This window comes from Scyliorhinus canicula, chromosome 19 (assembly GCF_902713615.1).
Source record: "Scyliorhinus canicula chromosome 19, sScyCan1.1, whole genome shotgun sequence".
NCBI classification, from domain to species: Eukaryota; Metazoa; Chordata; class Chondrichthyes; order Carcharhiniformes; family Scyliorhinidae; genus Scyliorhinus; species Scyliorhinus canicula.
Window position 1 is genome coordinate 44,763,439 of NC_052164.1, and position 13,672 is coordinate 44,777,110.

The window sequence follows — 13,672 nt, forward strand, 5'->3', positions numbered from 1 at the left end:
GTTGCCATCTCCTATATCTCATAAAGCAATTTAAAACTGTTTGTGATTATTTCTGCTCAATCTGCTCAGCCACCGATTCCCTGTGGAAACCCTTTCTTTGTGCAAGAGTGTCTCCAGCTACTGTAGTTTTCAGTTGTAATTGATTCTCTGGAAGGACGGGATAGCCATCGACAGTGAGCTGGGTTTAGGGCAGGCAGATAAAACTGCAACCACCGTTGCATATTTCTTTTTAGTCACTCAAGGGATGTGGGCTTCGCTGGCGAGGCCAGTATTCATTACCCATCCTTAACTGCTCTTGAGAAGGTGGGGGTGAGCTGCCATTTTGAACTACTCCATTCCATGTGGTGTAGGTATCCAGATTTGATCCAATAACAGTGACGGAACAGTGATACATTTCCAAATCAGGATGGTGAGTGGATTGGAGGGTGGTGTTCCCAGGTATCTGCTACCTTTGTCCTTCTAGATGTTGTGGTCGTGGATTTGGACAGTGCTGTCTAAGGAACCGTGGTGAGTTCCTGCAACGCATCTGGTAGATGGTAAACACTGCTGCTACTGTTTGTCGGTGGTGGAGGGAGTGAATCTTTTTGGAAGGAAGGGCTGCTTTGTCCTGGATGTTGTCAAGCATTTTGAGCGTTGTTGGAGCTGCACTCACCCAGGCAATGGGAGAATATTCTATCACATTCCTAACTTGTACCTTGTGGATTGTGGACAGGCTTTGGGGAGTCAGGAGGTGAGTTACCTGTCACAGGATTTATAGTCTCTGACCTGCTCTTGTAGCACAGTATTTATGTGACCAGTTCAGTTCAATTTCTGATCAATCCCTATCCCCCCAAGATGTTGATGGTTGGGGATTCAGTGATGTTTATGTAATTGAATGTCAAGGGGCGATGGTTTGATCCTCTCTTGTTGGAGATGGTCATGGTACTTCTGTAGTGCAAATGTTACTCGTCACATGTCAACCGAAGCCTGGATATTGTCCAGGTCTTGTTGCATTTGGACATGGACTGCTTCAGTATCTGCAAATGAAACATCAGAAAGTAAACGCAGTTTGGACTGGAACATTTGCTTAGTGCAAAGCAGATCACTACGTGGGCAAGTCCAGGATGCTTTGCTATGACATTGTGTAGGAGGGACTCATGGCAAAAAGTGATTCAAAAAGCATTCGGGTTTTGAGGGTGCATGGAGAGGGATCTTTCTATTGCTGCCACCTTAACAACCAGGATTCTCAAATGGAGGTTTTGTCAGCCTGAAGGCTGGATGGTCTTCATTTGTTTCCTCAAACTGTATCCCTACTTCCAATATTAGTTCTCAGACTGTTTACTGAGTGATACCTCGAGTGTGTTCACGAACATGGCATCCAAATTAGGGGCTGGTTTAGCACAGGGCTAAATAGCTGGCTTTTAAAGCAGACCAAGGTAGGCCAGCAGCACGGTTAAATTCCCGTACCAGCCTCCCCGAACAGATGCCAGAATGTGGCGGCTAGGGGCTTTTCACAGTAACTTCATTTGAAGCCTACTTGTGACAATAAGCGATTTTCATTTTATTTCAGTTTGTTCATGTATTATAATCCCATATAAGAACCAAGTTTGCAGATGACACTAAGATGAGTGGTAAAGCGAAAAGTGCAGAGGATACTGGAAGTCTGCAGAGGGATTTGGATAGGTTAAGTGAATGGGCTCGGGTCTGGCAGATGGAATACAATGTTGACAAATGTGAGGTTATCCATTTTGGTAGGAATAACAGCAAACGGGATTATTATTTAAACGATAAAATATTAAAGCATGCCGCTGTTCAGAGAGACTTGGGTGTGCTAGTGCATGAGTCACAGAAGGTTGGTTTACAAGTGCAACAGGTGATTAAGAAGGCAAATGGAATTTTGTCCTTCATTGCTAGAGGGATGGAGTTTAAGACTAGGGAGGTTATGTTGCAATTGTATAAGGTGTTAGTGCGGCCACACCTGGAGTATTGTGTTCAGTTTTGGTCTCCTTACTTGAGAAAGGACGTACTGGCACTGGAGGGTGTGCAGAGGAGATTCACTAGGTTAATCGCAGAGCTGAAGGGGTTGGATTATGAGGAGAGGTTGAGTAGACTGGGACTGTACTCGTTGGAATTTAGAAGGATGAGGGGGGATCTTATAGAAACATTTAAAATTATGAAGGGAATAGATAGGATAGATGCGGGCAGGTTGTTTCCACTGGCGGGTGACAGCAGAACTAGGGGGCATAGCCTCAAAATAAGGGGAAGTAGATTTAGAACTGAGTTTAGGAGGAACTTCTTCACCCAAAGGGTTGTGAATCTATGGAATTCCTTGCCCAGTGAAGCAGTTGAGGCTCCTTCATTACATGTTTTTAAGGTAAAGATAGATAGTTTTTTGAAGAATAAAGGGATTAAGGGTTATGGTGTTAGGGCCGGAAAGTGGAGCTGAGTCCACAAAAGATCAGCCATGATCTCATTGAATGGCGGAGCAGGCTCGAGGGGCCAGATGGCCTACTCCTGCTCCTAGTTCTTATGTAAGAATTGAGGAAAGGGGTAGGCCATTCAGCCCTTTGAGTCTGCTCCGTGATTCCTGAATATCATGGAATATCTGATTGTGGTCTCAACTCTGGTTTCCTGTTTGCCCCCAATAATCCTTGACTTTTCTGTCAAAAATCTAACTCTGCCTTGAATACATTCAGTGGTGCAGCTTCTATTACTTTCTGGAAAGAGAACTCTACAGACTAACAACCCTCTGAGAGGAAAAAATCCTCATCCTCTTTTTAAAAGGAAGACCTCTTATTTTTTTAGTTGTATCCCCGAGTTCTAGTCTTCCCCAGAGGCAGAATCGTCCTTGCTTGATCAAGTCCCCTCAGGTTCTTGAATGTTTCAATAGGCTCATCTCTCATTTTTCTAAACTCCAATGGGCAAAGACCCAACCTACTCAACCTTTCTTCATAAGGTAAGTCCTTCATCCCAGGAAGAAGTCAAGTGAACCTTTTCTGAACTGCTAGCGTAGTTATATCTTCTTTCAAACAAGGAGATCAAAATGTACACGGTACATCAGATATGGTCTCTCCAAAGCCCTATACAGCTGTAATAAAACACCCCTGCTTCTAATTACCATTCCGCTTGCAATAAACATTAACACTGAATTTGTATTGCTAATCACTTGGTGTACCTGCATTCTACCTTATTGTGATTCATGTGCCAGGACACCCAGATCCCTCTACCATCAAGTACTGCAATCTCTCGCCATTTAGTGTACTGTTTTGCTATTCTTTCTGCTAAAATGGACAAATTGTATATTCCCACATTCTACTCCATCTGACAAAGCTTTGCCTGCTCACTTAATCCGTTGTATGTTCCTTTGTAGGTAAGTTGGTGGAAGGGGTATTGGAAGCCAGTTAAGATCATCCAGTATGTTAGTAGCTCTAGTATCAATGTTAAAGGTGGTATTGAAGTGTTTAACTTGCACTGTAACTGATCAGTAGTCTGGACTATTAACTTCCCCAGGAAATTCTGTAATTTAATCTTTAGTCCGATTTCCAATTTTATGGATAGAGAGCGTTTCATAAATGTTTCCTTGCTTTCAACGTTGATTAAAGATTGTTGAGATTTTCAGAAATGTTCAGTTTTGATGCACTGAAAGCATTCTGCACCCCCTGCTGGGCAGTCTTGGTATCTATGTTGGTTCTTCGCACCACAATGCAAGAATCTCAAAATGGCTGCCGCTGGCGAATTTCCCACTTTTTTTCAACTGGGTTGATGGGTTTTCGTATGGATGGGATTGCTGCCTGTAAGTCGATCCGATCAACTGAGTCATGTGAAGCCTTGGTGTTGCGCTGACTTAGTGAGCGGTTGAATTCTCTAAGTTTGGTCTGTCTTATGTACTAGACTGTTGGGTCTAAAGTATGAGCATCTTTGGGCTGCAGGGAGCCAGAAAGTTTTTTGTCTTGGGTGCTCAAGACTATGCGATCATTGATTAATTAACTCATCCTTCAGCACCACCTATCCACAGGAACTAGCTAGGGAATGCAAATCAGTGGGAAATAATTCAATCGATTCCCCAGGTTATTGCGTCCCAATTAAACTTCCTTTGGTTAAAACGTGCCCATTCTATAACAAAGTTTTGCTGTAAAATAGGTGTCAAAGGCTTTGAGAACATTCTCGAAATGATCTTCCTACCAAAATCATCACTTCACACTTTTCTGCAGTGAATTTCATCTGCCTAGTACACCAACTTGTCTCTGTCCTCCATTACAAATCTTTCTCCAGTCCAAAATACATACTTTTTTCTTGTCATTCAATCAATTTTGTATCCATTTTACTACTGTCCCTTTTATTCCATGAGCTATAACGTTGCTCACTAGTCTGTCCGTTCGCAAGTTTACCATTAACAAATGCATGCTGGCTTTCCTTACGTAATCTGCATTTTCCCAAGTGAATAGTAATTCTGTAATGAAATATTGTTTCTAGAATCTTCTCCAGCACCAAAGTTAAACTGACTGGCTGGTAGTTTACACCTTTTTATGAACAAGGGTTTACGATTTTCAGTTCTCCAGTCCCCTGGCACCACCCCTCAGTCTAAGGACGTCTGGGCAATTATGTTCCGTGCCTCTGTAATTTTCACACTTGTTTTCTAAGTGCCCTTGATGCATCTTATCCGCTCCTGGTGCCGTATCAATTTCAAGTAAATGCACCCTATTCAATTCCTCCTTATTAATTTTAAACCCTTCAACCGTCTGAATTACTACCTCTTTCACCACGGCCTGGGCAATGTCTTCCATGGTAAAATCAGATGCAAGGTATTCATTTAGTTCCTGAGCCATGCCTCGTACCTTCATGTGTAAATCTCCTTTTTGGTTCCTATTTGGCCCTACTCTTCTTTCCAGCCTTTTATGATTTATATGTTGATAGAAGATTTTGAAATTTCCTTTTGTGTTAGCTGCCAGTCTCTTTCATACTCCTTAACTTCACTTATTTGCACTTCCACTTCCCCTATGGCCCTTCAATATTCAGCCTGTTTCTCTCTTGACTCCTGCCATAAGCACACATTTTCTTTTTAATCTTAATCTCTATCTCTTTTGTCATCCAGGGAACTCCTTTTGGGAATATACCTTGACTGCCTGAACAATGTCTTATTTGAAGAGAGCCATTGATCAACTGCAGGTTTCATGCTAACATTTGACTCCAATTAATTCTGTCCAGATCCATTCCCTCCCCATTGAAGTGGGCTTTCTCCCAGTTAGTAAGAAGTCTTACAACACCAGGTTAAAGTCCAACAGGTTTGTTTCAAACACGAGCTTTCGGAGCACGGCTCCTTCTTCAGGTGAATCCACATCATTCTCCACATCATTCTCCCAGTTAGTTATTTGTGTACACAATTGTCCTTTGTCCTGTCAGCGGCGGAACTTCGGCCCATCGCGGGCTGGAGAATCGCCGCGGGGGGCACGCCGATCGGTGGGGGCGGGATTTACGCTGGCCCCGGGCGATTTCCCCGACCCTGCGGGGGGTCGGAGAATTCCGTCCTATATTCCCACTACGGTAGACTTTTACTCCCTTATCAAGAACCTATCTGTCACTACCTTGGAAATAGTCATAGACTCTACTCCCACCACCTTTTGAGGAAGAGTGCTCCAAAGACTCAACCCTCTGAGAGAAAGAAATTCCTCATTGCTGTCCTAAATGGGTGACCCCTTATGTTTAAACACTGGTCCCTTGTACTAGATTCTCCCACAAGAGGGAACATTCTCTCCACATTGACCCTGTCAAGACTTCTCAGAATCTTGTATGTGTCAATCAAGTCACCTCTTAGTCTTCTGAACTCCAGTGGATACAAACCTAGCCTGTCCTTTCCTTTGCTCGTATGACAACCCACCCAATCCTGGTGTCCTCGTCTTCCAGGTATAAAAGTTAGCATTCCATTAACATTTTTGATTATTTTCTGTACTTGTCAATGGCACTTTAATCATCCATAAATTTCTATTTCCAAGTTTCTTTGCACCCCCATTGTTTTAACTTTTCACCATTTAGAAAGTGCTCTGGTCTGTCCTCTTTTAGGACCAACGTAGCTGACCTCCTATTTACCATATTGAAATCCCTTTGCTTAATCTGTTAATATTGCTTGTAATTTTATGGTTCTGTCTACACTGCTGACGATGCCAGCTATCTTTATGTCTTTGGTAAACCTGGATACGTGAGCTTCTATCCCATCATTTAAATATTTAATAAATATGGTAAATAGTTGAGGATCCTTGCAGGACACTACTGGGCGCATCCTGCTTTGGCTCTGTCTGCTCCGCCAGTTTACTAACCAAGTAAATGTTTTTCCTTCAATTTCATGAGCTTTAACTTTACCAAACAGTCTCTCTTATGAGAGACTTCATTAAGTGCCTTCTGCAAGTCTCCATGATTAAAATCCATAGACATTCCATTTTTCGCTCTTCAAAAAAAATTCAATCCAAGTTCATCGGGCACGCCGTTCTAATAAATCCGTGCTTGTTCTCTTTGATCAGCTGAAAACTTTCAAGATCTCACTTGAGCCCTTTTTGGTGAACTTATGTCACAGTCTGAGTCAAATAGCTTCCTCCCATCTACAGCCTCAGTCCTATCAGCCTTTTCTTCATTAAAAACAAGTTCTGCTTTGTTTACGTCTCTTCACACTTTAGGGCTTGCAATTCTTTCCCACAGTCTTCAATGTACCTTTGTAATTTTGGAAGGATTGCACTCAAATGCACAAGCCTATGAATTCAACAACGTGGCCTAAACAGTGATCTCCACAATCCTGGAATAACATGTTTCGGCTTTTAATCAAATGTCATTGAAATGTATTGAGAACTGCTTCATACAACTGGATATTTCCAGTCTAGTAAGTGTTTTGCGACAGCTACCAATTTGCTTCTTGAGTACACTGTAATTGTGTTTAAAATATCTCAAATATAAGATAAATCACTGGCCTTGGTGGTCAATAATCAAACCCAGATACTTAGCCACCTTTGCTATTCTGGCCTTTCATCTTGTGTACCTGGTTCCTTATCCAATATGCACAGCCTTGTATTTATCTACGTCTGGGTATTTGAGTGTTTCAGATTATAATTTATGCCAACCCACGATTGTACATTTCTGCTGTGGGAAGAATTGACAGTATTGTTTGCTTTAAATCTATGCAGATTTGGCGATAGTTTTATGTTGATATGGGTGCAGAGTTCTATAATTGAACCTCCGCAGGAGTGAATGAAGATTTGCCAGAATTAGTTTTAACATCAGGAAGTTTGCAAATTGATTTCCTCAATGACCTTATAATATAATGTGATTCCGCTGATAACTGAAACAATCTAATAGATGTGAATTACTGAAGCATTTCATATGCTTGTATACTGAATTGAATCTTGACTCTCGAGTTAATAGAAACAAATTGAGGGCAGTTTTGGTAACATGAGAAAAAATGACTGTCACATATAAATTGCTTTACATATAATACTTTTAACTGGGCAGTTTCTTTATTGGTCCCCTTTCAAAAAAAGTAAATTGCAAAGAATCTATTTTAAAAATTGTTTAAAAAAAACATTTGACCCATCAAATCGCAGGACTACATACCATCTCTTCAAACATTCATAACCCCAAACTCTGACCAACTGGATCCCAGAGCCTGTTTCAACCTGAATCTTGTCCACAGCATCAGGTTCTCTCCCCACCGTGCCTAATATCTTATAAAACACAATTTTGTCATTAAGCCACCATGGTGTTACTCCATTGACCATGCTGTAACCTACCAAAAAAACCTTTTTAACACAATTAGTTCTACTTTTGGCTATGTGAGTGATAAGTAAAAATCTAGCTTTTAGTGTAGTGATCCCATTTTCCATTGTCTTTGACAGTTTTTCCTCAACGAGGCCTGATAGGTCTCCCAAATATTTCCAAACTTCGCTTTGCATCACGGGACTGCTTGGTTTTTGAAGTATGCTGTTGTCCAGACACATTATACATATTTGTGTGTGTATTTTTTTTCATTATTCAGTCATTCGTCAGTCTTCTGTGGTGTAGCGCATTGAGTCAAGGCCAAGTGTAATTAATCTTCAGTTGGAATGGGGTTATATGCCAAGGTATAATAGGACCAAACATGCTGATATTCTATTTTCATTTTAGAATCATAAGTTCTCTCCTTATTTTTTTATGTTTCCATTATAAATTGCACATTCATAATGGGATTTGCATATGTGACAAAAACAGAAATTGTTGGACAATCTCAGTAGGTCTGACAGCATCTGTGGAGTGGGAACGGAGCTAACATTTAGAATCTGGTTACTTTGTCAAGCTGTCTATGTAAACTTGTTGCACTGCAATATGTAAAATTGTCACATAATAATTACTTCTGTCAGTGGTACCACAGTGCCTCCAGTGATAGAATGTAAGAATCTCTTCAGGTAATTATTATAGTGTTATTCATATCGTGATTGATTTTAAACATGAAAAGACACTTTAAGCAATTGATTACTTTAAAGTGCATTGACTGATTCTAATTAAGCAAATGTTCAGCCAGTACAGGCCTTAGACAGCAGTAAAACCAATGGTAAATTGATTTGTTATGCTAGTTGTTTTTATTATTTTATGTGATGTGGACTTTGTTGACAAATCTAGAAATTATTGCTCATCTCTAATTGCCCTTGAGAAGGTGATGGTGAGCCAAAATCATTGATGGTTTTAGGTATCACCTTATGGTTATGAATGGTCAGCTTTTGTAACTTTTGCTGCCAGAGTAATTCTACTGACCAATGAGTCTTCTGTACTTTCAACATTGACATTGCACCTTACAGGACCTCAGGACATTATTTTTTAAAACTTCACCATGGATGTGAGCGTCGTTGGCAAGACCAGCATATTTTTAATTCCACTTGAAAGGCGGTGATGAAGAGCTTCGTTGAATCACTACTTGAACCCTGCTTTGCTGTTACAGAGAGCATTCCAAAACAGTGAAAGAACAGAGATTTTGAAGTTGGGATGGTGTGTGACTAGGAGGGGAACCTATGAATCTGCTGCATTGGTTCTTTGAGGTGGTTGAGGCTGTTGGGAAGGAAAATTTGGTCACTGTTGTAATGTAGGAAATGAGACAGCCAGTTTACACTCCATGAAGTCCCATAATCAGCAATGTGATAATGACCAGGTAAATATTCTTTTCCAGGACTTTGGTTATGGGATAAATATTGGGCAGGACACTGAGGGCAATTGTTCTTCAAAACAATGCCATGGGAACTTTTATATCAATAAAATAATTAATGAATAATTAATTTTTCTAATTTGGGTGTTTAAAATGGTCTCTTTCTCAGGCTATTGTGACGGTTTTGCAGTTGTACTCTATATTTTTCTGTCTTGTGGTGCACTTTGTCTAATAATTTGTCCATCATTGCAGGGAGCACAAAAGAAGATTCTGGATGTGGCAAATATGCTGGGAATGTCAAATACTGTGATGCGTCTCATTGAGAAACGGGCCTTCCAGGATAAGTTCATCATGATTGGTGGAATGGTGCTCACCTGCATCATCATGGTTTTGGCAGTTAAGTACTTGACATGAGTAGATGGAGGACTCTGCTTCAGGAAAAGAATAGATATTTCCACAAAAAGACTGCCCAAGTTTTTTCTGACTCATTGCTTTCAGACTTCTGCCCCCCACCTCCCCAACCCACTCCTCCCCCAAATGCTATTCAAAATTAATGAATGAAATCTAGACTGCCAGACTGGATGAAAAGCTCCACACAATTTGTAATAATGCTTCCAATTGTTTCGGATAGAATCCTACGATCAAAGATTTGATGAAGGCTAATAATGCTAATTTTAATAATTACAATGCTGGATTCAAATCATTTTAGTTTTGTGGTACCTGGACGATGAGAAACCTTTACCTTCACTTAAGAAGCATATATTTGATATAGCTGATTTGAGTGTGTTGCCAGGAAACCACTTTATAGTAATTGTCCCTCGCCTCTTTCCCCACCCCGTCTTCTCTTTGGGAAGAAAATCAAGTAATTCCTGGTGTCCGAGATGACCATTTCAGAAAAAGCATTTTTCAATAACACTCCTTAACCATTTCAGTCATTAAAACCTGGTTTCTATACTTCCCCTGACAAATGCCGCAACCCAGTGCTTCAGGTGATGGCTAGTTGCCTGGGTTTGCACAATCCCTCTCCGCCACTGTTGAGCCCACAATTCCCTGGAGAACAAGTTCCTGATTCCAGCCATGCTTCAGAGGCAGCTGTTGACTTGAGAGTGGTTTGCCACATGGTCAGTGAGAAACTCTTGAGGATGAGTGAAGCCAGGCCACCCACACTCGCCACCTAATGGTGGATTCCTGACAGCGTTGAGAGTTCAGTACACAAGGTCGTCTACTCCTGCCTGTAACTATTTATCCAAAGATAGTTTTCAACAAAAACAAAATCACAGACTTGGGAGAAACAGGAGTTGGACTTACAAAGAACACAGTCCTCTGATGAAGGATTCTACTCTTGTTGTTTGAGCCTCTATTTATTATAAAGCGACAAACTACTTTTTACTTATTCAGTTTAGATGGTGCCCAGGTATCATCACAATTCACTGTGAAGGTGAGAAATGTTTTTTAGTGTGCCTGCAACAGTAGAGAGTGGATTTTGAGAAAGTAGATGTGATGTGAATTGTTATTGTTTGGGATAACTTGTATGATCTCTGTTCATCAGACTGTGTGATCATGTTCCACAGTATTAACTGTTAGCCTGCAGGATACTCTGGAATAACTGAAAAGTAGCTGTTGTACTCTTAATAAAAAGAAACTAAATTGCTTCCCCCCTGCCTCACTGCTCTTTTGTGTTGAGTTCAATGTTCTTGTCTTTGGCTGATGCTTAAAGGGACTGTACTTGTCAATCTCTTTTTTTAAAATCAAGTTACAGTGCTCAATTATTTTCCAAATAAGGCGCAACTTAGCGTAGCCAATCCATCTACTCTGCACATCTTTGGGTTGTGGGGTGAGACCCATGCAGGCACGGGGAGAATGTGCAAACTCCACACGGACAGTGACCCGGGGCCAGGATCGAGCCCTTCTCCGTGGGACAGCAGTGCTAACCACTATGCCACCGTACCGCCCCTTGTCATTCTCAATGTAGACTGACCTCAAATTACATTATAGAAACATTAAAATAACCTCTGTTCAGGCATCATTATTCAGAGACTCCTGTAAATCTATTTAAGTCCAAAGCTTCTAATTTCTAACTGTTAAGATACATATTTTCATGCATGTCCTGTGATCGAATGGCTCTAGAAATGGTTTGACTTGTGACTGTGCATACCTATAATTTTAATGATTTAATGCTACCACTACCACCTATATGTGTACGCCTAATTTATGTTTTTTTTTTTTGTTTTTTTTTTTTGTTTTTATTTTTTTTTAAATTTAGATTACCCAATTATTTTTTCCAATTAAGGGGCAATTTAGTGTGGCCAATCCACCTACTCTGCACATTTTTGGGTTGTGGGGGCGAAACCCACGCAGACACGGGGAGAATGTGCAAACTCCACACAGACAGTGACCCAGGGCCGGGATTCGAACCTGGGACCTCAGCGCCGTGAGGCGGTTGTGCTAACCACTAGGCCACCGTGCTGCCCTTAATTTATGTTGATATTCTGTCCATCAGACTGTGAATCCTGTCTTTCCAACTCGATAGGTTTTGAATATGATGTAGATTTAAATCCAAATCTTAGGGGGCAGGCATTCCTCTTTCTGTGCCTGGGATAATCAGATTGCCTGGACTGTGAGAATATACAGGAAGTTAGGCTGGGAGGAGTGGACAGCCATATGGAAGCTTATCTTAATTTTTTTGTCTAAAGTAGGCCAACTCCAGTCGGAGTCTGTGCACTTTCCACCCACTTTTCCTGTGTTCACTACCGCTCAGGTGATCCAGTAGCCTGAAGCACGGGAACATTTGCCTTGAAAATCTTTCCATTGCCATGCCCTAGATTAATTTTGCAAATAAGCATGCTTTGAACTGCCACAAATGATGCTTGCGTATCTGTCACCTTGACAAATCAAATTTGGTGATTCCTTTAACTTCGTTTTCTCATTCTCTGGATCACTTCTCCTTCGGGTTATGTGAATGCAAACATTCTGTTCTTAAAAATCGTTTCATCTCAATAACTGAACTACGTTTCGATGGACTGTGTACCAAGTTGGATATGGGACTTTTGTCTTTTCAGACTCTTATTATTGCTAAGTGAGCTGGAAACTGTAACCCGGTGCATTTGCAGCATCTAAAATATCAACTCTAAATTATTTGAAATTCAGTGTTGCGATATTCTCTGTCACTAAAGATTGGGATCTGGTGATGAGTTGTCGTGAAGCTCCTGGTGGGAGTCTTGGGTGTTGTGCTGCTTCCTTTTATTTCCAATTAAGTTTCCAACGTAATTGCAGATAGTTTATTTCAAATTCGTCTCCATCGGTGGTCATAGAATCACAGAATACCTACAGTGCAGAAGGAGGCCATTCGGTCTATCGAGTCTGTGCCGACCTTCCGAATGAGCACCCTACCTAGGCTCACTCTCCCGCCTATCTCGGCAACCCTGTAACCCCATCTAATCTTTAGATGCTAAGGAGCAATTTATGATGGCTAATCCACTTAATCTGCACATTTTTGGACTGTGAGAGAAAACCACCTGTAGGAAACTTACACAGACATGAGGAGAAGGTGCAACTCCACACAGTGTCCCAAGACTGGAATTGATCCTGGGACCCTGATGCTGTGAGGCACGAGTGCTAACCAGTGTGCTATCGTGCCGCCATGGAAGTGGGTCTCTCATCATCTTAATGGATCTTCCTAATATTAAAATCTGCAGGATTGAATAAAAGAATGAATTCATTATATTTTTGTGTAGGTACATATTCATGTACAGATAGAGTGAGAAAAGACAACGAGGCGCATCATTCATTGCTCATAACCATTCCCTGCAGGATACAATCTTGTGAACAACTCTCTAAACCACAACTCAATTCATTTATTCGGTTGAAAGGAAGCAAAATCACTGTCCATTTTAACAATCACCTCCTGCTTCTATGACAATCAGGACTATTCAATAGTATGTGTCAGAAATTCCTGGCCCCACAATTTATTGGATGGTCAGAAGCAATCAGATTGATCACAGCACAGTTTCTAATATGCTCTGAGTGAGCAACGCTCTGTGGTGTGACCTTCTAACCACCCTATCACATGGACAATTGTAATAATGTGCCTGACCTGGGAAATGCGCAATACTGCTATCTGAAAATGTATCAGTCAAACTGAAAGGTTCCAATAGAGGTGACGCTTGAAATTATTCTGAAAGCTAGAGCAAATATAAGATATAATACAAGTTTCTCAAAGCCAAAAGCTCAAAATTCATTTCAGTGCAGTTTTACCCTATGATTTCTTTGTTGACTTTGCTGTTTGTGATTTCTGCAAAGATTAACTTGGGTATATTCAGTGTAAAGGTACAGCGTGTTCAGAATTCTGAAAATGCATTCATCAGATCCTCTACAAGCCCGACGTGAAGGAGCTGTTTTAGACTTGGTGGAAGCTGTATCTGTGGGAGAATATTTTGGTGGTAGTGATCATGTTTCAGTTGAATAGACCAAGTTTTAACTTGGGAAAAGGCCACCTTTACCAGAGATGTGATTTGGTAAAAGTGGACTGGAAGCAGCTAATTG

At 41.0% G+C, this 13,672-nt stretch overlaps 1 protein-coding gene across 2 annotated transcripts in view; it reads left to right on the plus strand.

Moving 5' to 3' along the window:
• Positions 1-10,785, plus strand: part of gosr2 (golgi SNAP receptor complex member 2) — an 87,734-nt gene extending 76,949 nt beyond the window's left edge. For both annotated transcript variants that reach the window (XM_038779864.1, XM_038779863.1), the window contains one exon: positions 9,383-10,785. In XM_038779864.1, coding sequence (XP_038635792.1) covers positions 9,383-9,544 — 162 coding nt within the window. In that variant the 3' untranslated portion in view covers positions 9,545-10,785. The remainder of the gene's footprint in view (positions 1-9,382) is intronic.
• Positions 10,786-13,672: the final 2,887 nt, after the last annotated feature.